Genomic DNA, 24,048 nt, shown 5'->3' on the forward strand with positions numbered 1-24,048 from the left:
GGGGGTGGTGGGGGCAGGGACGGCTCCGCCCGCAGCCCCGCCGCACCGGCCCGCGGCCACCCGAGGGAGCTGCGGCCAGCTCTCCTGGCACCGCTACTGCGGACGGGGGGTGGGCGGCAGCAGCGGCAGGTGGTCCGGGCCGGGGCGGCCCCCGCGGAGGGGGGACCGGCACAGGCGGTCGGCGTCCTGCACCGACGCGGGCAGCCCGCGGCCCCGGCTCTCCGGCAGCAGCAGGACGCACAGCAGGGCCAGGATGGCGAAGGAGGCGAAGACCACGTGGTGCAGGAAGAAGCCGCGCCGGCCGTGTAGGTCGGCCAGGGGGGCGGCCGCCTGGCCCAGAAAGCCGGCCCCCAGCACGAGGCCCAGGCCGGCGCCCCTGCGGGAGAGGGCCTGGTGTTGGGGGGGGGGTAGCCAGGGAGACGGGAGGTGGCGGGGGCACAGTGTGGGGGCTCCAGGAAAACCAAACTCAAAAGTTTTTGTGGAAAGAGGTTCTCTTCCCCATCCTGGAACAAGTTTTGTTCTTTTCATTAGGGAAATGAGGAACCGGCTTTCCCCCTGAGATTCTGTCCTCTCTGGGGGCTGCCTCAACTCTGCCCACCCCCCACTCCCTTCTGTGACCAGTGTCTCCCAAGCCCTCTGGGAAGGGCGGGTCTGAAGCCTGGGTACAGAGGACTGGGAAGGCTGGGTGCGGCCTTACCTGGTCACTGTGGGCAATACCTCTGCCGCAAAGAGGCTGCTGAGAGCAGACACGGCCTGGGAGGCCAGGAGGCCCAGGACAGAGAGTGACCACATGGTCCATTCTGGCAGGTCTGGGGACAAGGAGAAGGCTCCCATACTGCCCATGGGGCCCGGCCTCCCAGCCTTTCACCACGCGGCTGCACCCTGTGCTGGGCGGGGGGTGTCAGGTGCTCCCGGCCGCCCCTACTTGAACCAGACCCTTATATCGAGCCCCTTCCCGTAGGATCCTTCGGGTGTCAGTTTGGCTACACAGCGGGGACATGAATTGGGTAAAAGGCACAGCTTCATTCCAACACCTGTGCCTCTCACTTGTGGGCCCAGGAGGGGGCTGATCCCAGTGCCCCACATCAGACCCTCAGCCAAACCAAGGACTCCACACTCACACTGGGTCCCGGCAAGAAGCAGCAGGGACGCCAGGCCCATGACCAGGGTGCCCAGCAAGAGGACTGGGCGTCGTCCCCAGCGGTCCCCCGTCAGCAGCAGGAACACAGTGGCTATGGCCTCCAGGCCAGCGCCCAGAAAGTAGGGCTGGTAGAAGGCGGGCTCACTCGGGGTCAGGCTGCGGAGGAAGCTGGCTCTGATGCCCCCGCAGATCAGCCTGGGAGGGAGGGAGGCAGGGAGGGGGCAGCTATGGCCTAACCAGGACAGGGGACTCCAGCAACCAAAGACCCACCCTGGGAGGAAGGCTCAGACAGTTAGCCCACCCACACCCTCCCCTCCTCACGAACTGAAGCCCAGGATGAGTCCATTTCTCCAGGCGATGCAGGTGTGCCGGAGCTCCAGGATGGAGTGGTACCGGGGCTGGGGGCTTCCTGCACCCAGCATGTCCAGTTCTGTGGCTCCGGGGATATGAGGGGGCACAGGTGAGGGGCCGACCCTTCTCCCCCTTCCCCAGCACCCATATCTCCCTTCTCCTGGCTGGTGCATTACCCGTAGCCAGGGAGCTCTCTTCCTCTGAGCTGTCCTCGGGGTCTGCGCCCCCAGCTTCTGCAAAGTGCCACAGGATCTTCCTGGCTCGGGCTGGCTGTCCCGTGGCCAGCAGCCAGCGGGGAGACTCGGGGAACAGGGATGGGAACCTGCAAGGGCGGGGTGAGGATGCCCCCGGGTCCTCTCTGTAGGGATGACCGAGGCCAATGCCCCCGCCTGGGACCCAGGGGGAGAGAACATGCCATGGCTTCCTGGGTCCCTGTCCCAGTCCCACATGCATGGAGGGAAGCTACACACGCAGCCTCCACCACTGTTACTGAACCATCTACCACCACACTTACCCCCAAAAGAGCAGCAAAAGCCCCGTGACCAGGGCGCTCAGCCCCTGCAGAAGGCGCCAGTCCTGCGCGAGCAGGGCCAGGCCGGGCAGCAGGAGGGTGCCCAGCACCGAGAAGAGGCCAGCCGCCACGGAGAACACCAGGCGGTGGGGGGAGTCGCACAGCTCCAGGCCTGAGCAGAAACAGCCTGAGACCAAGGCCTCTTGGGACAGCTGCTCTGTCCAGGGCTGTGGGGGACCAGTCACTAGCCTGCCAAGTCTGAGGCCACCCACTGCCTCCTCCAGCTCCCGGACCTTCCCACCAACAGCACAGCTCACAGAACAAAGAGTGCCCCTCCCGCCTTCCCCAGAAGGGCCCTCGGTGGGAGTGCCAGAGAGGCCTCTTGTGCCACCTGACTCGGCCCCGCAGCCAAGTGGGAGGCCTTGCCGGAGGGGGTGCTCCCCACAAGCACCCCACGGTACTCACGAGCCACGTAGAGGGCCAGGGAAAAGCCTGCCAAGGCCCCCCCATGAAGCAGCCTCAGAGCCAGCAGGGCAGGAAAGCTGGCCGCCAGGGCCTCACCGGCCCCCAGGCCCGTGGCCAGCACTAGGGAGGCCACAAACACAGCCCGACGTCCAAACCTGGGGGGCGGCCGGGGACACACGTGGCTGAGGGTCAGGACAACTTGGGGATCTGGCTAGACCCCGAAGAGCTTGAAGGTAGGGCTCCTGGGGCAGAGGGGAAGGGCCAGCACCTCACCAGTCACAGCCTGCACCCAGGAGGACACAGCCCAGCAGCCAGCCCAGGAGGTGGCTCATCTGCTCCAGAGGCACCTTCCAGCCGTCCTCACACACGAGGTTCCACTGCGGGGGACACCAGTCACCTGTGGGCTGGCCAGGTCCACCCTCCCCCGTGCCGGAGTTCCCAGAGGGTCAGGCTGCCAAGGGCCCTAGATGTCCCGCTCAAGGTCGCACAGCACACTCTCCTGACTCTGGTAGTAGTCTTCCGCTGGGATTTGAACAGTCCCTGGTCTGAGGCCCTACCTGGACCCCCACGTCTGTTTTCCGGTTTTCTCTGGATAGGGTCCCACTCACCTCTGGGCAGCCAACGCCGTCCCACCACAGGTGACTCTTGACTGGCCTACCGCTGTGCCAAGGGCCGCGCCCTCTCTCCCCCTGCCCTGCTCGTTTGAAGAGTGATTCTGGGAACGGGCTGGAGGGCTGGGCTCACCCACTTTTCCCAGACAAGGGCCCTTGACCTCAGTTTTGCCCTTCCCCACCTCTCCTTCCAGGTGTCCGCGCCTTCTCCTCAGACCTAACATACTGTTAGGGGTCACATTACATCCGAGTTTTTAGTTTAAAAACCAAACGTTCGTGAAAGCTGGGGGGGAGGGCTGATTGATCAGTACCCCAACGAAAGGGCAGGAGCCACAGGGAACAGAGTGGGACGGAGGAGAAGCCCAGCCCGTTTCAGGGCTCCAGGCAGGGATGTGGCAACCCTGTCCTAGTTTCCACACGGGCCAATCCACCCAGGGACAGAGTCAGGGCTGCGGGGCCCAGGCCAAGAGGGAGGCAGAGCTGGGCAGGTCCTAGCCCGAGGGAGGAAGGAGAGGAAGAGGGGCCTGGGAGGTTCCAACTGCCCCCTCCCCATCTCTTCCCACCCAGAACGCTGAGTTGCCCCCGCCCCGCCAGCTTGTGTGCACATCAACGGGAGGGTTTGCTATTTCTGGGTGGCTACCTTGATTCAAAGCCTCCTGTCTTGGGAACCCAATTTCGACACCTACATGGCCCAAAGCCACAGCTTACTCAAAACGTTGGTGGCACTGAAGTGCCACGTACCGCGGACCACCTGGCGCTTATTTGCTCATACCTTCAGCTGAACTCCTCTTCCTCCAGGCTGCCCGCCCACACTGGCGGACCTCGGGCAGCAGTTCTGCCATTAGGCCTAGCCCCCGTCTACCTGGGCATCTGCTGCATCATCTGACCCCCAACTAAGAGCGCAGCATGACAGCCCCAGCAGACCAAGGGCAGAAGACAAGGGGGAAGGAGGAGGTGGGGGCAGAGGAAAGGGGGAGCAGAGGACGGGGCACAGAGATTGGGGGGGCGGGGGAAATGTAAGGACAGAGAGGAGAGAGGAGGCGGGGGGGGGGGGGGCCGGGTGGAAGGCGGAGCGCCGGGGACCCAGCCCGTGCGACGCCCCCCCGCGGCTCGGGCGCGCACCTGGGTGACCGGGCTGCGCAGCAGGCCGGCGGCGGGCAGCGTGTAGTACCAGCCGCGCGTGCAGGGCCGGGTCCCGTTGGGGCGAGCGCGGGACGCGGACTCGGGGTAGCGCAGGAGCAGGCAGGGGCTCCGGGCGCGCGCGGGCCCCAGGCGCGGCACGCTGGCGTCGAGCAGCGCGGGCCCGCGCAGGACGCGCAGCGCGGGGGGCAGCAGCGCGGGGTCCGGCCGGCAGTAGTGCGCCGGCAGCGCGGTCAGCAGCGGCTCCGAGCCCAGCGCCAGCCCCAGCGCCACGCACGGCAGCCACGAGGCGGCGGCCAGCAGACGCCGGGCCCGGCCGAAGCCTCCCGCCGCGCGCAGAACCCGCGTCTCCGACTCCATCAGCGCCTCTGCGCTCGGCCGGACGGGGCCTGGGCGGGAGCGGAGCCACTGAAGGCGGGTCCCTGGGGCCTAGAGCGGCAGGGGCGTGGCCCGAGAGAGCCGGCTAGGTGAGGGTCACCGCGCCCTCGCCCCCGCCACGGGGGTTGCGGAGGCGTAGTTGTGGCACGTGGTCAGCTCGGCGTCCAGGGCAGCCAGTGGTGCGGAGCGATCATGGGGCGTGGCCGGCGGGGCGACCTCGTGCGGGGGCGTGGTCGGCGGGCGGGGCCGGCAGGAGGGGTTCTCGTGCGAGGGCGTGGTCGGAGGCGTGGCCGGTGGGGCGTCCTTGCACGGGGGGCGAGGTCGGAGGCGTGGCTGGCAGAGTTGGCGCTCACACGGGGGCGTGGCCGGCGGGGTGTCCCCGGGCGGGGGCGCGGTTGGTGGGGGCGGGGCCGGGAGGGGGTGCGCGTGCGGGGGCGTGGCCGGCGGGGCGTTCTCGCGCGGGGGCGTGGCCGGCGGGGCAGTCGAGGCGCTCAGGTACGCTCGGCGGGCTAGGGGCCAAGGTCGTGTCTGTCCCGGTGGTGCGGGTGTCGCGGCCGAGCGGAGTGTGCTGCTGGTAAGGCGAGGCCCCGCTGGGGAGTTTGAACGTCGTCGTAGGTTTGTGCGGCGCGGGCCTCGCCGTGGCGGCGTCGCGCGTGCGGACGGCGGGGTCTTCCTCCCCAGACCCGAGGTAAGTGGCTTGGCCTTCCGCGTCTGTGTGCGGCTCTGGGGACAGTTGTGTGGGGGGGAAGCTGTAGATGACGTTTATAGGACGCCTGGGTTCCTTGCCCCGTTTCTTGGCTTTGCGAAGGGACCCTGGACCTGCCTTGCGTCTTACACGGGCAGCGTTCCGCGTGTCCGAGTGTTCCTGGCTTAAAGATGTCCCCGGTGAGGGGAAACTCGCCGTGTTCTGCTCACCGCGAGGGAGAAGTCCCCGTCCGCCCCTCCGGGGCGTCCGCAGAGCGGGGCCCTCGGGCCAGTACTTAGGCCCTCTTCGCGGCCGGGAAATCCGCTCTGCCCTGTGCAGGTGTGCGCCCCGGTGCGCCCCGCCCGGTGCAGGTGTGTGCGCGCTGGTGCGCCCCGCCTGGTGCAGGCGTGCCCGTCTAGTGCAGGTGTGCGCCCCGGTGCAGGTGTGTGCGCGCTGGTGCGTCCCGCCCGGTGCAGGTGTGCGCCCCGGTGCAGGTGTGTGCGCGCTGGTGCGTCCCGCCCGGTGCAGGTGTGCGCCCCGGTGCAGGCCTGCCCGCCAGGTGCAGGTGTGCGCGCCGGTGTAACGAGTCCGCATGTGACTCGTCCCCGAGCCTTTTGCATTCCCGCCGCCGCCGTCTGTCCCAGGGCTACAGCCACCCGGGTGCGGGTGAGACGTGCCCCTGTGTTCTCCATTGGTGCCTCCTCAGCGGCTGCTGATGTGGATCTTCTCCTGTGCTTATTGGCCCCGATCTGTCTCTGGGGAAATGATGCTGCAGATTCTATGCCCGTTTTTACTTGTGTTGTTTGCGTTTTTGTTGGTTTTAACTATTCTATACATATTTTGGATACTAGGCCTTATCAGATACAGGATTTGCAAGTATTTCCTCTCATCCTGTTCATTGTCATTTCACTTTCTTATAGCGCCCTTCAGTGCAAAAAAATGTTAATGTTCGTGAAGTTCATTTTTTTCCCTACATGCTCATGCTTTTGGAGTCATGTAAGAAACTGTTACTAAACTGAAGATTATGAATATTTGCACCTGTCTTAGCATTTTACAAATTCAGTTCTTAGATTCAGGGCTTTGATCCAATTTGAGTTCGTTTTTGCATGTGGTGTTAGATAAGAGTCTAACTTCATTGTGTTGCATGTGGACACTCATTGCCCAGCACCATTGGTTGAAAGACTTGTTCTTTCCCCACTGAATTGTGTTGGCACCTTTGATGACACCAATTGTATGGTTAATGTCTGGACTCCCCATTCTATTCATAGATCTGTGTCTTTATTCTCATGCCAGTACCTCACTCTCTTGATAACTGTAGCTTTCTAGTAGGTGAAGAGAGTCCTCCAACTCTGTTCTTTTTCAAGACTGTTTTGACTATTTGGGATCAGTAGCAATTCTATATGAGGTTTACGATCACTTTTTCTGTTTTTTTCCCAAAAGGCCATTCGGATATTGGTAGGGATTGCACTGAATCTATAGAACACTTTGGGAATATTTGGAAATACTGCCGTTTTAGCAATATTAAGTCCCCCAATCCTTGAACACAAAATGTCTCTCCATTTATCGAGGTCATCTTTAATTTCTTTCAGAAATGTTTTGTGGTTTGGGGTATACAAGTCTTGTACTTCCCTGAGTGAATTTATTTCTGAAGTATTTTATTCTTTTTGATACTATTGTATATGAAATTATTGTTTTATAAGTTTCCTTTTCAGATTGTTCATTGCTAGCCTGTAGAAATACAAGTGATTTTTAGGATACTGATCTTGTATGCTACAATTTTGCTGAATTTCTTTTCTTTTCTTTTCTTTTTTTTTTTTTAAGTAGGCTCCATGCCAGCGTGGAGCCCAGTCTAGGGCCTGAACTTATGACCCTGAGATCAAGACCTGAGCTGAAATCAAGAGTCAGACGTTTAACCAACTGAGCCACCCAGGCACTCCTGAATTTCTTTAGTAGCTCTGATGTTGGGCGTGTTTGTGGATTTTTTAAAGGATTTTTTACATCTAAGATGTTATTTACAATTACAGATACTTTTATTTCTTTTTCTGCTTAATTTCTATAGCTAGGACTTCTAGTATAACATTGAACACAAGTGGTGAAAATGGGCATCCTTGTCTTGTTCCTGATTTTAGTGGGAAAACTTTCTGTCTTACACCACTGAGGATGATATCAGCTTTGGGTTTTTCCAAAGTGCCCTTTATCATTCTGAGATATTTTCTTTCCATTCCTAGCTTAGGTGTTTTTATCACGAAATGAAATGATGTTGAATTTTTCCCTTCTATTAATATGGTGTATTACATTGATTATTTTTTGTATGTTGAACCATCCTTGTATTCCGGGATAAATCCCACATGATCATGATGTCTAATTATTTCAATATACTGCTGGATTATATTTGCTAGTATTTTCATGAGAATATTTGCCTCTATATTCTTAGGATACTGGTTTATCATTTTTTTTTTCTTGTGATGTCTTTGACTGTTATCAGGGTGATACTGGCCTCACAGAGTGTTCCTTCCTATTGTTTGGGAGACTTTGGGATGGACTGGTGCTAATTCTTTAATATTTGGTAGAATTTACCCACAAAACCATCTGGTCCTGGGCTTTCCTTTCATGGGATGTTGTTGATTACTGACTCAATTTCTTATTATAGGGTATGTTTAAATTTTCTCTTTCTTCTTGGGTCAGTTATGGTAATCTGTGTGTTTCTAGGAATGTGTCCATTTCAGAGGATTTCTAGTATGTTTGCATGTAATTGTTCATAGTATTCTCTTATTATTTTGTATTTCTGTGAGGTCCAGTAATGTTTTCTTATTCACTTCCAATTTTAGTAATTTGAGTCTTGTTTTTTCTTAGCCTATATATTGTCCAGCCAGCTTGTTTTGTTGATTCTATTTTTTATTTCATTTATCTCCACTGTTAACCTTAAAAATAAAGCTGCGAGTTATTTTACCAGCAAAAATGGCTTTTTTCTGGAATAGCAGAGACTTGCAATCCAGGACAAGCAAGCCGGGGCAAACAAAGCCTTCCGCGAATCCGGAAACAAAGCAGAGGCTCTTCTAGGGAGGAAAGGGGGGGTTGGAGGGGCTGTTGTAAACTAAGAGTCCATTGGAGTAAACTGGGAGCTGGAAGTGTAGGGGCGCCCCACTGTGACGGCCTCTCATTGGCTGAGCTGTTGCTGGAGGCGGGGGAAGCTGCCTTCTTCCGGTTAGGGTAGTAAAGTGGTAGCCATGTGCAAGGTGCGCGTCTTCTGTTGAGCCTGCAGAAGTGCTGGGTGTGAGAACTCTCCCTGCCGGCGGGCTCCAGTATAGACGAGGTTTCCTTTGATTCCCACACAACTTTAATCTTTATTATTTCTTCCCATCTATTGGCTTTGGGTTTAGTTTGTGCTTTCTTTCTTGATCCTTAAGGTGTAAAGTTAGGTTAGTGACTTATTCTCTCCAGTAGGCATTTACAGCTATAAATTTCCCCCACGCTGCATTTGCATCTTGTAATTGTTTTTCTTTAGTCTTCAAATATTTTAAAATTTTCTCTTGAGATTTATTTTTTTGACTCATTGGTTATTTAAGAGTGTGCTCTTTAGCCTGCAGGTGTTTGGAATTTTTCACTTTGCTTCCTGTTCCTGCTTTCTAGCTTCATTCCATTGCAGTCAGAGAAGATTTCAGTCTTTTTAAACTTACGGGGGCTTATTGTGTGGTCTGACAAGGGGTCTGTCTTTGAGAATGTTCCATGTGCACTTGAGACGTTCATTCTACTGCTGTTGGGTGAGATGTTCGGTAGATGTCTGCTGGAGCTGCTTAGCTATGGTGTTCCAGCCTTAACGCACTTATGTCTGGTTGCTCAATCCATTATGGACACGGGGAACCAGAATTCCCAGCCATTGTTGTACAGCCGTCTGTGTCTCTCTTCCATTCTGTTGGGTTTGGGTTCATCTATTTTGGGGATTCTGCTCAGTGTTTATATGTTTATAATTGTTACATCTCCTTGATGAACTGGTCTTTTAAGATTAATATAGATGTCTTCCTTTGATTCTTGTGACAATTTATATAAATGGTTTTTTTTTAAGATTTTATTTATTTATTTGACAGAGAGCGAGAGCACAAGCAGGGGGAGGGGCAGGGAGAGGGAGAAGCAGGCTTCCCACGGAGCAGGGAGCCCGATGCAGGGACTCAATCCCAGGACCCTGGGACCACGACCCGAGCCGAAGGCAGACGCCTAAGAACTGAGCCACCCAGGCCCCCCTCTTGTGACAATTTATAAATTATATTCTGTTTTGTCCGATGCTCGTATAACCACCCCAGTTCTCTTGTGGATTTAACTTCTGCCACTCATTTTTCAGTCTTAGATATTTTTTGTTGTTTTTCCTCAGCTCCTCCATTACTGTCTTTGTATTTAGTTGATTTTTTGAAATAGACTATCTTGGGGATTCCTGGGTGGCTCAGTTAGTGAAGCGTCTGCCTTCGGCTCAGGTCAGGCTCCCGGGTCCTGGGATCGAGCCCCGCGTCAGGCTCCCTGGGGAGGCTGCTTCTCCCTCTCCTCCCTGCTCGTGCTCTCGCTCTCTCTGTTGCTTTCTCTGTCTCTCAAATAAATAAAATCTTTAAAAAATAAAATAGACTATCTTAATTCCCTTCTTCTATTTCCAAATGTTTTTAGTTATTTGTTAGTGGTTACCTCAGGGATTGCTGGTAACATGACAGTCTAGGCTGAACTGAGAACACACTAGTAAGAATAATACGCATTCGTTTCAGAAGTATCCAAACACTTGTCCTGTATGCGTCTGTGTCTCCTTTGTATTGTTAGTGCACGGTTTATGTCTGTATCTTGTGTGCCTCTGAACACAGATTTGTAATGACTTCCTGCATTTGCCTATTAAACACTGTAGGAAAAGAGGAGTTAAAACCACATAGAATGGGGCATCTGGGTGGCTCAGTCGGGTAAGCGTCTGACTCTTGATTTTGGTTCAGGTCATGATCTCAGGGTTGTGGGATCACACCCTGCATCGGGCAGAGGAGCCTGCTTGGGATTTTCTCTCTCTCCCTCTGCCTGCCCCCCCAATCTCTAAAATAAATAAATAAAAAATTACCCCTTATGAATGAGATATAGTTTCCAGTTTCTTGCTGTTTTATAACTTTTTTTTAGGATTTTATTTATTTATTCATGAGTGACAGGGGGGTGGAGAGAGAGAGAGAGAGAGAAGCAGAGGGAGAAGCAGGCTCCCAAGGAGCAGGGAGCCCGATGTGGGACTCGATCCCAGGACCCTGGGACCACGACCTGAGCCGAAGGCAGACGCCTAACCATCTGAGCCACCCAGGCGCCCTGTTTTATAATTTTTTTTAAAGATTTTTATATATTTTATTCGGCAGAGAGAGTGAGTGAGAGAGAGAGAGAGCACAAGCAGGGGGAGAGGGAGAAGCAGACTATCCACTGAGCAGGGAGCCCGATGTGGGGGGACCTGAGCCAAAGGCAGACCCTTAACTGACTGAGCCGCCCAGGCACCCCTGTTTTATAATTTTTTGTTGAGAAGTAGCTTTTTTTAGTATTATGTTGTGGTAACTCTGGAAATCATATTTACTCATTTTTGAAGGATTGCTAAATTTTTTTTTTTTTTTTTTTTTTTGGAGGAGAGAGAGAGAGCGTGAGCGCACACGCAGGGGAGGGAGGGAGAGGACCCCCAGCGCGCTCCATGCCCAGTGTGAGCGCTTCCATATCCCGATTGGCACTTGGCTTGGTCAGGGTATGCACAGACTCATTTCAGCCATTCTCTTAAAGATGAAGTAGTAGCTCATGTTCATTCTAGTTTGCTTGTCCAGTGGCATGTGCTGCTGTAAGGTATACTAGATATTTGTATATTGATCTCATATCCAGTAGCATTTTTGAAGATTGCATTGACTTTTTTTTTTTAAAGATTTTATTTATTTATTTGACAGAGAGAGAGACACAGCGAGAGAGGGAACACAAGCAGGGGGAGTGGCAGAGGGAGAAGCAGGCTTCCCGCGGAGCAGGGAGCCCGACGCGGGGCTCGATCCCAGGACCCCGGGAGCGTGACCCGAGCCGAAGGCAGACGCTTAACGACTGAGCCACCCAGGCGCCCCTGCATTGATTTTTCAATAGGCAAAGATGTTGCCTAGAAATACAGACCATTATACTTCTCCTTAATAATCTGGTTACCTTTTATTGATTTTGCTTGCCTTATTGTAAGGGCTAGACTGACCAGTACAATGCTGAAGCAAAGTGGTGAGAATGGATACCCTTACTTATTCCAGACCTTAGGGACTAAACTTTCAGCCTTTCACCATTAAGTATGATGTTAGCTGTAGGTTTTTCATAGATGCTGTTTTTTGGGGTAAGTAAATTCCTCTTTTTTTTTTTTTAAGATTTTATTCATTTATTTGAGAGAATGAGAGATAGCACGAGAGGGAAGAGGGTCAGAGGGAGAAGCAGACTCCCCGCTGAGCAGGGAGCCCGATGTGGGACTCGATCCAGGGACTCCAGGATCATGACCTGAGCCGAAGGCAGTCGCTCAACCAGCTGAGCCACCCAGGCGCCCGAAATTCCTCTTTAATTCTAGTTTGCTGAGAATTTTATTTATTTTCAATCTTTTTAAAAAAAAGATTCATTTCAGAGAGAGAGTGTGTGTGTGCAACCAGGGGGAGGGGCAGATGGAGAAGCAGACTCCCCGCTGAGCAGGGAGCCAGACTCAGGGCTCCATCTCCCAATCCAGAGATCATGACCTGAGCTGAAACCAAGAGTCAGATAGATGCTCAACCAGCTGAGCCACTCGGGCGCGTGGAGTTTTATTAATTTTTAAAATCAGAAGTGGACATTGGGTGGCGCTTGGCTGGTTCAGAGGAGCATGCAACTCTTGATCTTGGGGTTGTGGGCTTGAGCCCCATGTTGGGTGTAGAGATTATTTAAATAAACTTAAGAAGAAGTGGATGTTGGATTTTGTAAAAAGTTTTCTTCTGAATCTATATAGATTGTCATTTTTTTTTTTTTACTTTGTTAATATGGTTGTCACTCTTTCCACCCCCACTCTGTTAATACGGTGAATTACATGGATTGATTTAGAATGTTAAACCAACTCTTTATTCCTGGAATAAAGCCTATTTTGTAATGGTGTGGTATCCTTTTAACAGATTGTTAAATTTGGTTTACTAAAGGGCGCCTGGGTGGCTCAGTTGGTTAGGCGACTGCCTTCGGCTCAGGTCATGATCCCGGAGTCCTGGATCGAGTCCCGCATCCGGGGGCAGGGGGTGTCCCTGCTCAGCGGGGAGCCCGCTTCTCCCTCTAACCCTCCCCCCTCTCATGTACTCTTTCTCAAATAAATAAATCTTTAAAAAAAATTTGGTTTACTAACATTTTGTTTACTAAAATTTTGTTTAGAATTTTTGTCTTTGTGTTTATCAGGGATATTGGTCTGTGGTTCTCTTGCATTGTCTTTGCCTCTTTTTGGTATATTTGGTTATATAGGATATCCAAATATGGTAATGCTGGTTTCATGGGGTGAGTTGGAAAATATTCTTCCCTTTTCAATTTTTTTTTTGGGAAGATTTTACATCAAATTTGTATTATATCTTAAGTGGTGATATTCAACAGTGAAACTCTCAGGAACTGGAGGGTTTTTTAATGGAAGTATTTAAAATTACACATTCATGTTTTTAGTGGATATAGAACTATTCAGGTTGTGTATTTTTTTAAAATTTAAGTATAACATGCAGTGTTATATTTCAGATGTATAATGTATTGATTCAATAGTTCTATACATTGCTTAGTGCTCTTTGAGATAAGTGTGCTCTTTTTCTTAAAGATTTTATTTATATATACAGAGAGTACACACAGGCAGAGGGAGAAGCAGGCTTCCCACTGAGCGGGAAGCCCAACGCGGGGCTCGATCCCAGGACCCTGGGATCAGGACCTGAGCCGAAGGCAGCCACTTAACGACTGAGCCACCCAGGCGCCCCTAAGTTGCTGAATTTATTGGTATAAAAGTTGCTACTAAAATTCCTTCATTATTCCTTGAATATCTGGAAAACCTTTGGTGATGTCACCTCTCTTATTCCTGATAATTGGTAAATTGTGTCTTTACTCTTTTTTTTTTTCTGAATCGTCTGGCTAGAAATTTATCAATTTTATTGCCCTTATCAAAGGACCAGGCTTTAGATTTCTCATTTGGCTTCTTCCTTAATCTAAGGGTTTTGAAGGAGCATATTATTTAGTTCCCAAATATTTGGAGATTTTAAGATCTTTCTGTTACTGATTTGTAATTTAATTCCATTACAGATTAGAACCTATTTTGTGTGACTTGAACCCTCTGAATTCGCGGAGACTTGTTTTATGACCACAGTACAGTATATACCATGGTAAACACCCTCTGTACTTAAGAACAATGCGCATTGAGCTTTTGTTGTGTGAAGTGTTCTGTAAGCGTTAATTAGGTTGGTTTGGTTGATGACGATGTTCACATTTACTCTGTCTCTGCTGATTTTCTACCTACTAATGAGAGAGGTGTTAAAATTTTTAAAATTGTGGATTTATCTGTTTCTCTTTGCAATTTTATCAGTTTTTGCTTCATGTATTTTGCTATTAAGTGCATAGACATGATCATTGTTATGTTCTCATTATGAAATGAGTTCCCTTATCCCTAGTAATGGTCTTTGATATTAAAATAGCCATTCTGGGGCGCCCGGGGGGCTCAGTCGTTAAGCGTCTGCCTTCGGCTCAGGTCATGATCCTGGAGTCCCGGGATTGAGTCCCTCATCGGGCTCCCTGCTCGGCGGGGAGTCTGCTTCTCCCTCTGCCTCTCCCTCTGCTCGTGCTCCCTCTCTCTCTCTCAGATCAATAAATGAAATCTTAAAAAAAATAAACTATGTTTTAAGGAAATCATGAAATAAGTGTTATCTAGTTAACCATGTGGTTTATGTTCTAGAGATTGTTTCTCTATGTAGATGCAGAATTCTGTCTAATACCAGTGTCCTCCTGCCGGCACGACTCCTTCTAACATCTCTCGTAGTATATGGGTTTGCTTGAGATTAACTATTTGCACTTTTATATTACAGAAATGTTTTCGTGTTTTTCTTCTTTTTTTAATTATGTTAAAATACACATAACCTGAAATTGATCATCCTAAACACTTTGAAGGGGCCAGTTGAGTGGTATTTGTTGGTGAGCTGCACCGTTCAGTGTAGTTTGGGGATGTGCAATGCCGCCCCTCACTTTGTTCACGGGGCTGGGCGTTTGTGTAGCCCCTGAGGGTGCCCTCCCACCAGGTCCTGCTCTGCATGTCTTAGCTCAGGGTTTGCAGCGGCTCTGTTGAGAAAACCACTCTGTCTCAGTGGGCAACCCTCCCACACACTTCTTTGGTTCAGCTCAGTTTTTCCTCTTGAATTATCTCAATTTACTTTTTTTTCTAAGGATTTTATTTATTTGACAGAGAGAGACACAGCGAGAGAGGGAACACAAGCAGGGGGAGTGGGAGAGGGAGAAGCAGACTCCCTGCAGAGCAGGGAGCCCGATGCGGGGCTCGATCCCAGGACCCCGGGATCATGACCTGAGCCGAAGGCAGATGCTTAACGACTGAGCCATCCAGGCGCCCCTGTATTAGCTTGGTCTTTCTGCATTTACTGAGGCTTGATTTGGGGCCTCACATATTGTCTCTCCTGGAAAATATTCCATGCTCACTTGAGAAGCATATGTCCCTTGCTGTGGTGGGGCCGAGTGCTGGATAGAGGTCTAGTTGGTTTATAGTGTTGCTCAAGTCTGTGGTTTCCTTGTCGATCTTCCACTTACTTGTTCTGTCCATTTGAAAAGTGAGCATAGTGAAGTCTCCAGCTGGTACCATGAATGGTCTAGTTCTTTTTGGTTGGCCAGTTTTTGCTGAGTCTCATGTAGGCAGCATATCGTTGAATCATAATTTTAAAAAGTAAATTCTGTCAATCTCTCCCTTTTAACTGGTGAGCCTAATCCATTTACACTTAAATTATCGGAAAACTTACTTATTTTTTGCTGTTCTTATGTCATAAATCTGTTTTGTTTCTCAGTTCCACCAATACTGCCTTCTTTTGTTTTAGGTGTTTTCTAGTATCCCATTTAAACTGCTTATTGGACTATATTTTTGAGCTACTAAAAAAAAAAAAGTTGATGTGGGGATTACAGTAAACATATTAAAACAACCTAGTTTGGATGAATAAGGAAGTTTCAGTAGCGTACCAAAACTGTTGTAACCCAGCCTTCTCCTTTGTGCTACAAATTACGTATAAATTATGTCTTTATACATCATAAGCCCATCAGCAGTTTTATAATTACTTCTTTTTATGTCATTGTCTTTTAAATAAGACAAAAGGGTCACAGACAAAAAATGCACTTATACTGTCTTTTATGTTTATATAGTTACTGATGAAAAGCAGTGTTTTTATTTCTTCATGTGGATTCAAATTACTATTTAGTGTTTTTTTCACGGAGCCTGAAGGACACTTTTGACTGTTTCTGAAGTGCAGATATGCTAGTAATAAATTCTGTTTTTGTTCATCTGCAAATGTCCTAATTTCTCCGTTCGTGAAAGCGTCTTCTCTAGTTACGTTGTCGGCTGACGGTCTGCCCGTCAGCACTTTGCACTTGCCATCCTGCTGCCTTCCTGCCGCGTGGCCTCTGCTGTGCTGTTCAGTCCTGCAGAGGCTCCCCCTGGGCTCTAAACGGAGTCTCTTGCTACTTGCAAGATTCTTTGTCTTTCACTTTTGACAGGTTTTGATGCATCTGAGTGTGGATCTCTTTGAGTTTATCCTGCTTGCAGTTTATTTGGCTTCTTAGATATAGGTTAGTATTTTTCATCAAATTTGGGCCATTATTTTTTTAGATATTCTTTCTGCCCCTTTCTCTCCTAGGAACTCCCATTTGCACACATTTTGGTGCGCTTGGTAGCACCCAGCAGGACTCTGAAGCTCTGCTCATTTTCCTTCCCTTTTTTTTTTTTTTCTGTGCCTCAAATTTGATCATCTCAGTTGACCGATCTTCAGGTCTGCTTCTGCCCACTCAGATTCTGTCACTGCACTTCCAACGGCATGATTTCCACTTTCTCTTCCGAGTAACTGCTCTGTTTACTAATATTCTTTATTTGGTGAGACACCATTCTTTTACAGTCATATTAATTCTTCAGACATAGTTTCTTGTTTTAAAAAAGATTTTTTTTGTTTTGTTTTGTTTTTTAATTTTTTATTGTTATGTTAATCACCATATATTACATCATTAGTTTTTGGTGCAGTGTTCCATGATTGTTTGTTCATAACACCCAGTGCTCCACGCAGAACGTGCCCTCCTCAATACCCATCACCAGGCTAACCCATCCCCCTACCCCCCTCCCCTCTAGAACCCTCAGTTTGTTTCTCAGAGTCCATCGTCTCTCATGGTTCGTCTCCCCCTCTGACATACTCCCCTTTTCTTCCTCTCCTGTTATCTTCTTCTTTTTCTTTTTTCTTAAAATATGTTGCGTTATTTGTTTCAGAAGTACAGATCTGTGATTCAACAGTCTTGCAGAATTCACAGCGCTCACCGTAGCACATACCCTCCCCAATGTCTATCACCCAGCCACCCCATCCCTCCCACCCCCCAACCACTCCAGTAACACTCAGTTTGTTTCCTGAGATTAAGAATTCCTCATATCAGTGAGGTCATGTGATACATGTCTTTCTCTGATTGACTTATTTCACTCAGCATAACACCCTCCAGTTCCATCCACGTCGTTGCAAATGGCAAGATCTCATTCCTTTTGATGGCTGCATAATATTCCATTGTGTATATATACCACATCTTCTTTATCCATTCATCTGTCGATGGACATCTTGGCTCTTTCCAGTTTGGCTATTGTGGACATTGCTGCTATAAACATTGGGGTGCACGTACCCCTTCGGGTCCCTACATTTGTATCTTTGTGGTAAATACCCAGTAGTGCAATTGCTGGATCGTACGGTAGCTCTATTTTCAACTGTTTGAGGAACCTCCATACTGTTTTCCAGAGTGGTTGCACCAGCTTGCATTCCCACCGACAGTGTAGGAGGGTTCCCCTTTCTCCGCATCCCCGCCAACATCTGTCGTTCCCTGACTTGTTAATTTTAGCCATTCTGACGGGTGTGAGGTGGTATCTCATTGAGGTTTTGATTTGGATTTCCCTGATGCCGAGCGATGTTGAGCACTTAAAAAAGATTTTATTTGAGAGAGAGAGTGCAGGAGCACAAACGGGGAGCGGCAGGCGGGGGGAGAGGGAGAAGCAGACCTGGGGCTCGATCCCATGACCCTGGGATCATGACCTGAGCCGAAGGCATTCGCTTCACCAGCTGAGCCCCCCAGGCGCCCCCCAGACATAATTTCATCTAGTTCTTTGAACATAATTTATCAAAGTGGACTTTAAGTCTTGGGTTTAATATCTGGGCTTCCTCAAAGACAGTATCTGTTGCTTGTTTTTTCCTGTTTATGGGTCGTACTTTGTTTCTTTGCATAACTCCTAAGTTTCTGTTCAAAAGTAGACATTTTAAATAATAGGGTGATTCTGGAAATCAGTTCCCCATTCTCCAGATTTTACTTTTTGTTGGTTGGTTGGTTGCAGCTGCTGCTGTAGTGACTTTCTGAACGAATTCTATAAAATCCAAATTCCCTGTTGGGTGTGGGGGTGACGCCTTTGTGCTGTTAGCTTGCTGCCAAGGCTAATGATTGGGCAGATTTCCTTCAAAGCCTTGATCCACTAAGTCTTCCACTCTTTGCCCAAAGGCTCTTTAGTACTCTGGCAAGTCACAGCTCTGCATTGGCTTCATTTCCTGTTTCCACAAGGTCTCAAGTTTAGCCAACAGTGAGAAAATAGGATGTTCTAAGTTATTTTCTGAGCATGCACAGACCTGCATGTGCACTTGGCCTTCTGTATCCTCAGGAATATATCAGAGCGTTCATAAGTGTACCCACAGACATCTCATTCCCCAGATCTTCCTTTTCAGGCTTGTGGCCAGGCTCTTGTTTGCTCTTACTGGTATCATCACCTTGGGCAGCTGTGATGTTAAACAGTTGTCATTGATTGTTTGTGACAAACCCTCTGGGGTGAAGGCCTTTTCCCACTGAATGAACTCCAAGTCAGGGTCAAATAACAAGTCCTAGGAATGGGGCTTTTCCCAAGAGCTGCCAGACAAGTCAAATGGTGGCAGTGCCCTGGAGCTGGGAGGACACCTGAGGAGACCCACACTCAGGCTGAGCCTTCTGGTGGCTGCTGGGTTGCTGGTTGTCAAGACGAACATGGAACTGGAGAGAGAAGAATGGAAATATGGAAACTTAAAATGACACACAGCTCGCTACAGAGGTTTAGCTGTTTTTCTGGAATAATCATGCCTTGGTTAATTTCCAAAGTTCTGAAAATGATTGATCTTGACAGCTTCCCCCCCCGCCCCATGTTCTTATTGCTGTTAGGGAGATTTTTTTGAAGGTTTTTACTTTGCTATTCTGGAAGTTCTTCATTTTCCATTAAATGAATTCATCCTAGTTTATCTTTCCCATTTCTCTGAGGTTCTGATCTGTGATAGTAACATTCTCTCTTTACCAGGACTACTTTGAATTGTTGGTTTTATGCCTTTTCTAATTTTGGGGGGATTTTTGACTGGGAGGTAAATGACTCAGATTGCCATTTTAACTTGGCATCTGGCATCCTATTTCCCAAAATATGTACTTGAATATCATCCTGGCTGCCACAGGGAAATGTAGAAAAGTCTTTTAACTTTTTAAATTGTGAAATATGACAAAAGGATGCCCAAAACACATTTACTAACCATTAAGTTATCACAAAGCTTACCCATAGGGTCATTACCAAGGTCAAGAAAGAGAGTATCACCAGCAGCCCCTGGAATGCTCACGTGCTCCACAGAGTGACCGCTCACCCTGCAGTTTTTGTGAATTTTATATAAACAGGGCCATACGATACAAACTGTGTATGTAGCTGCATTTTGTTACTCTTCGTTGCTATATATAAGCAGCTCTCAATGGGCGTGATTTGCCCTGCGCTGGAGCATTTGGCAGTGCTTGGAGATGTAGGTTGTCACAGCTCGGAGGGGTGCGACTGACACGGCAGACTCTTCTGGCCACTGTAAGTAGTACGAGGTGGAGAAGCACTGCTATGTCTATGACAATTACCCTTTTTTTAATTGTTCCTTTCTGCTATTACAAATAATCCAGGTACGTTGATGTCCGTAAGCGATGTTGTACCACAAGCACGGGTTTCCCCTGGTCCTGTGCCCGGAAGTGCGTGTGCGGGGTCTGTGCGGGGTCTGTGCCGGCTCGCTCTCTGCCAGGGAAGTAGCCTGAAGCCCCAGCTGTGGCGTGTGGGGAGCACAGCCTGAGCTCCGGGGCTGTCCCTCAGCTTCTCATCCTGTTTCCTCAAAAATGGGAACCCAGGCCCCTTCTTTCCACTGTGCTGGGTGCCTGTGTCAGGAAGTCCCCAACATGAAGAGGAAGACACGTGGGGGTAGCTTCCTGTCCTCCTCCCCTCTGTTAAAGGAGGGTTAAAGCAGACTGTCGGGGGCCTACCCGCAGACACCCGCGTGCTGGCTTGGTTCATGCGAACGAACCCTCTCTTCCCGCCAAGGTCACCAGCCGTCGCCCAGCCTCAGGCGTCCACTCACTCTTTGGGCACCAGGTCCCCTCCAGGGAGAGCCTGTCCTGCCCCTGCAGGGTCACCGGGTCAGGCCCACCTCCAGGCTTCCGTACCGCTCGAATGCCCCTCCACAGCTGCCTTCCCACGAAAGGGGAAGCCACTCATGGCTTCTCCCAAAAAGCCCTCACCTGCTGCCATGTTGTCGAGTCTCCGGTTCGCATCTCTTGCGTGGGTGTGTTCCATCTAAGTCAGGGGAACCCCTGGCAAAGCACTGGCTCCCCTCACAGAGGACCCGGTGTCTGGGCTGGCCCTGCTGGGTCCTCACCCGGAGCTTGTTCGATGCTCATCAGGTTCTGAGAGCCTCTGAAGGACCGGCATCAGGAGGGTCTGCAGAGGCCTCAATGGCGGGCTGGTGGACCCTCTCGCTGGTAGGGAGGTCGGCAGCTGTGTGTGCTGGAGCCCGGAGCCTGGGCGGTATTCAGGCGTGGAGCAGGGGGCTCAGCCGGCACCTGTAGCCCGGGGCGAAGCGTGCCCTTCCTCCCGCCTTTCTCTGCGGACACCCACACCCGTAGGCACGGGCCTCAGGGACAAACTGCGTCCAGACCAGCTGCAGGTCTGGACTCAACGGACATCCTGAAAATACGTGCACTGACCCTTCCAGCCCAGAGAAGTGAGCACTGGGAGCAAACCACAGACAGCCTCTGTTCTTAGAATTTACTTATGAATGTTGTTGGGGGGGGGGCACCTCCACACATGCTGCCCAGATGGGAGCATCTGGGTCTTATGCCTCCGCGGCAGCCCCCCAGCGTACGGACCCCAGAATGGGGCATGGTGGCAATGCCGTGTGTGGGCGCTCGAGCCTGCAGGGCCACCGTCTACACTACACAGTACAGAGGGCCGGGGCGGGGGGCGGGGGGGGGGCTGCCGTCCCCAGCCACTGCGCATGGCCCTTGGAGGTAGCTCCCCACCCCCAACATGCACAGCCGGCAAGTCCACGGCCTCCGCCGCCAGGGCCTAAAGCTGGCGGTGCCATGACTCTCCATGCAAGTGAGCGCAGGCTCGTCTGGTGCTTAAAAAAAGAAGCGGGGCTTAGAAGATGGGTGACTGTGGGGGCATCTGGGCAGCTCCGTCGGTGAGGTGTCTGCCTCCGGCTCATGATCCCAGGGTCCTGGGGTCGAGTCCCGTGTGGGGCTCCCTGCTCACTCGCTCTCAAATGAAATGAAAAATCTTTAAAAAGATGGGCTACTGTGATGAGAAAGTAACTAACTGATGCCCGGAAAACACTGGAGCTTTGCTGCCCTCTCCACCCCTGCCCTGCAAGCACACGAGCGGGTACCAGCCTGGAGGAATTCTGCACAAAGGGGAGAAGAGGCGGGGCTCCGCCGGTACCGGGGTACCGCACGGACTGGGTGGGAGCCTGGCCCGGCACCCCGCGGTACCCCTGCACCGGAGGAGTCCCGCCCGGGGACGTGGTCATTCTGCAGTTGCTGCTGCCCAGTGAGGTACGGGAGATTGAGGACCGGGTGATGGGTTCCAGAATGTGAGTGAGGAAAAGGTCCACCCCATACCCAGCTGCCTGGACCTGCACCTCTGCGCCGTGTCCCCAGTGCCCGGGGTGTGTGGGGGGCTGACGGTGTGAGCCAGGACTGGATGAGGCGAGGGTGGTCTCTGGGAAGGAGTTGCTTTGCTTAGAAGGCGGCCGCAGGCCAGCCCGGTCCCATCCCCGCAGCGTCTCTTCCCAGAGGACACAGGGTCCGCGGTCTGTCCGCTCTGCGCGGCGGGGCTCCCCCCCGCCCATCCTGGCCCTCCGAGCTGGGGCTGGCTAGCCCAGGGGCTCTCCCCGTGGGGACCCCGCATCAGCAGCAGCCTGGCTGGGAGATCTGCCAGCCACACGTGGAAGCTCAGGGTGGTGGCTCCTGTTCTGGGCGCAGAGGGCCAGGCGGTGGCAGCCCAGGACCCACTGCCCCAGGCGTGAGGGACTCTCGTTTCCTTCCTTCCTATTCCTGCCAGGCCCTGGGGGCAGCCGGCTGGAGGTGTCCCCGCTGGGCCTCTCCCTGTCCCCTGCCCTGGACTGGCTGCCTGGGGTGCGGGGTGGGGGGCTTGGGAAAGGAGGGAAAATTGTTTCAAAATTAATAGGTACTAATTGGGAAGGAAAACAAGTTGAAGACGCAGAGGGACCCCTCAGCTGAGTCCTGGGGGTCGGCCCCTCCTGGAGAGGGGCCTGTCATGTACAAAGAGCATTTAATTAATTTATTTATTTCTTTACACATAACTGAAGTGATGTTACAGTACAGAAGTTATTTACAACTGTGCAGTAATGTGTTGCAAAATAAATTATCTAGAAGGCAGCAAAAGTACATTGTGAATGTGTATAAAACTGTACAGCGTTTACGGGTATACTTTTTATATGATTATTGGCTCTGTAGTGTTTCAAGTTATGTTCTCAGAAAGAGAAACAAAATGCCCAAGATTAAAGGAAAAAATATACAAACCACGTGGATTTGACTCCATTAAAAACACAACCCGAGTCCCGGCTCCGAGTCCGTGTCTGGCGGGCAGGTGGGCGGCTGGCCCTTCCCCCCCCCCGCCCCCGCACAGCGTCCCAGCCTGACTGAGGCCCGGGGCAGCCGGACAGCAGCTGGGTCCGCACTCTCCCTGCCCTCCGACCTGGAGGGCACGGCTTCTGAGGGGTGGACGCCTTGATTTTCTTTTAGTTGATCAGAATGGAACAAGAAATTTTAAAAAATACACTCGGTTCTGCAGCTCCTGAAATGCCCGTGCAGCCGGCTGGAGGGCAGACCCCGGCCGCCGTGTCCGCGTCTGCGTCCCCGAGTCTCCTTGGCCTCCCGCGGCAGCTGGTGTTCCAGAGCCTTGCCCCAGGGGGCAAAGTGCGGGTCTCTCCCTGGGTGTCCCCACCTGAGGGACAAGGCTCCCTCCACTGCCTGAACGTGGCAGCAGCGCCGGGCAGACACGTGTGGCCCTCGCCCGTGTCCTGTGCGGCCGTACCGAGGTGCGTCAGGCTGGCAGAAGCACGAAGTCGTCGTTGACGTCGACCATGGGCACGTAGAAGGAGGGCACCTCGTTCACACACAGGGACTTGTGCCCGGCGGGGTCCAGCTCCTGGACCTTCAGCTGCCACTCCATCCTCTGCACGGCGTTGAGAGCCGCGGCCTCATGCTGTTGCCGCATCAGGAGACACGTCTGTGCGGGAAACACAGCAGGTGAGGGGAGCTGAGGCAAGACCCTGGCCCCCCCACCCGTTCCCCCCCCCAGCTGCCCAAGCGAGGCCGGGCCCCTGGGGCCCACACCCCCCCACCACAGGCTACCCGAGCGCCCCCGGCCTCCGCACGGCTCAGCAGCGGTGCTGAGCCCACGGGCGCCCAGCCCCGTCCCTGCGCGGTGCCCCACCCCCAGGTTTCACAGTAGCGTCTAATTAAAACTGATAGCTACTGTTCTTGGCCATTTTCATTTTATAATTATTTAGGGCTGGTTGTCTTAGTCACTTGTACTACAAATTATGTCTTTTAAAAAAAAAAAAACTTTAGGCTCCATGCCACATGTGGGGCTCGAACTCATGACCCCAAGATCAGTAGTCGCATGCTCTACCCACTGAACCAGCCAGGCGCCAGAAAACAAACGAAACACATGAAACTGGTTATCTAGGGTTTGAAGCGTTTTGTACGCGGGGTATCCTATTAATTAGGTTCTAAGTAACGGCGGTGGTACCGTTCAGGGTGTGCTACGTTAAGTGTCCCGGATGGAGCAGGTGAAAGGGGGGAGCCGAAAGAGCATCTGACGGAATCACTGAGGTGGGACAGGGCTGGAGGCGGCACGGATGGGCCTGGGGTCGGGCGGGTTTGCGGGCAGAGGGTGGGTGTGAACACGGTGTGAGGGCTCTCCTCGCGGCCAGACCTGTTTTCTCAGACGCGCGCACAGAAGCACAGACGGTGGAGGAGCAGTGTCTAATCTGCCTTAAAATGGTTCCATGTGCTGAGGGGTCGGGGTGTGAACCCTCCTCCGTCTCTACTGTTCTGGAAACGAACCACTGTTTATGGTGGCCACGGCTCCAAACCAGGCACACGTGGCGTTCTTCCTTTCTTTTTCAAAAAAGATTTTGAGAGTGGCACGCGCACAAGTGGGGGAAGGGCAGGAGAG

The 24,048-nt window shown here is 51.8% G+C and overlaps 2 protein-coding genes across 9 annotated transcripts in view; both read right to left on the reverse strand.

Moving 5' to 3' along the window:
• Window positions 1-93: 93 nt before the first annotated feature.
• On the reverse strand, window positions 94-4,579 carry SLC22A31 (solute carrier family 22 member 31). The gene is made up of 9 exons (XM_088026925.1): window positions 4,202-4,579; window positions 2,742-2,845; window positions 2,469-2,623; window positions 2,007-2,175; window positions 1,669-1,814; window positions 1,463-1,571; window positions 1,122-1,336; window positions 698-809; window positions 94-376 (listed from the first exon to the last, which is right to left on the reverse strand). Exons 1-9 carry the CDS (start codon window positions 4,577-4,579, stop codon window positions 94-96), a joined length of 1,671 nt encoding a protein of 556 aa, XP_087883051.1.
• Window positions 4,580-22,133: 17,554 nt separating this feature from the next.
• Window positions 22,134-24,048, reverse strand: part of ANKRD11 (ankyrin repeat domain 11) — a 191,886-nt gene continuing 189,971 nt past the window's right edge. For 6 of the 8 annotated variants that reach the window (XM_028093371.2, XM_028093377.2, XM_028093385.2 and 3 more), the window contains one exon: window positions 22,134-23,094. In XM_028093371.2, coding sequence (XP_027949172.1) covers window positions 22,909-23,094 — 186 coding nt within the window. In that variant the 3' untranslated portion in view covers window positions 22,134-22,908. The remainder of the gene's footprint in view (window positions 23,095-24,048) is intronic. The other 2 variants (XM_088027546.1, XM_028093400.2) reach the window with 1 other exon arrangement.

This window comes from Eumetopias jubatus, unplaced genomic scaffold (genome assembly GCF_037043125.1).
Source record: "Eumetopias jubatus isolate StellerSeaLion01/CBP00866 unplaced genomic scaffold, mEumJub1_p1.0 scaffold_10, whole genome shotgun sequence".
Classification (NCBI taxonomy): domain Eukaryota; kingdom Metazoa; phylum Chordata; class Mammalia; order Carnivora; family Otariidae; genus Eumetopias; species Eumetopias jubatus.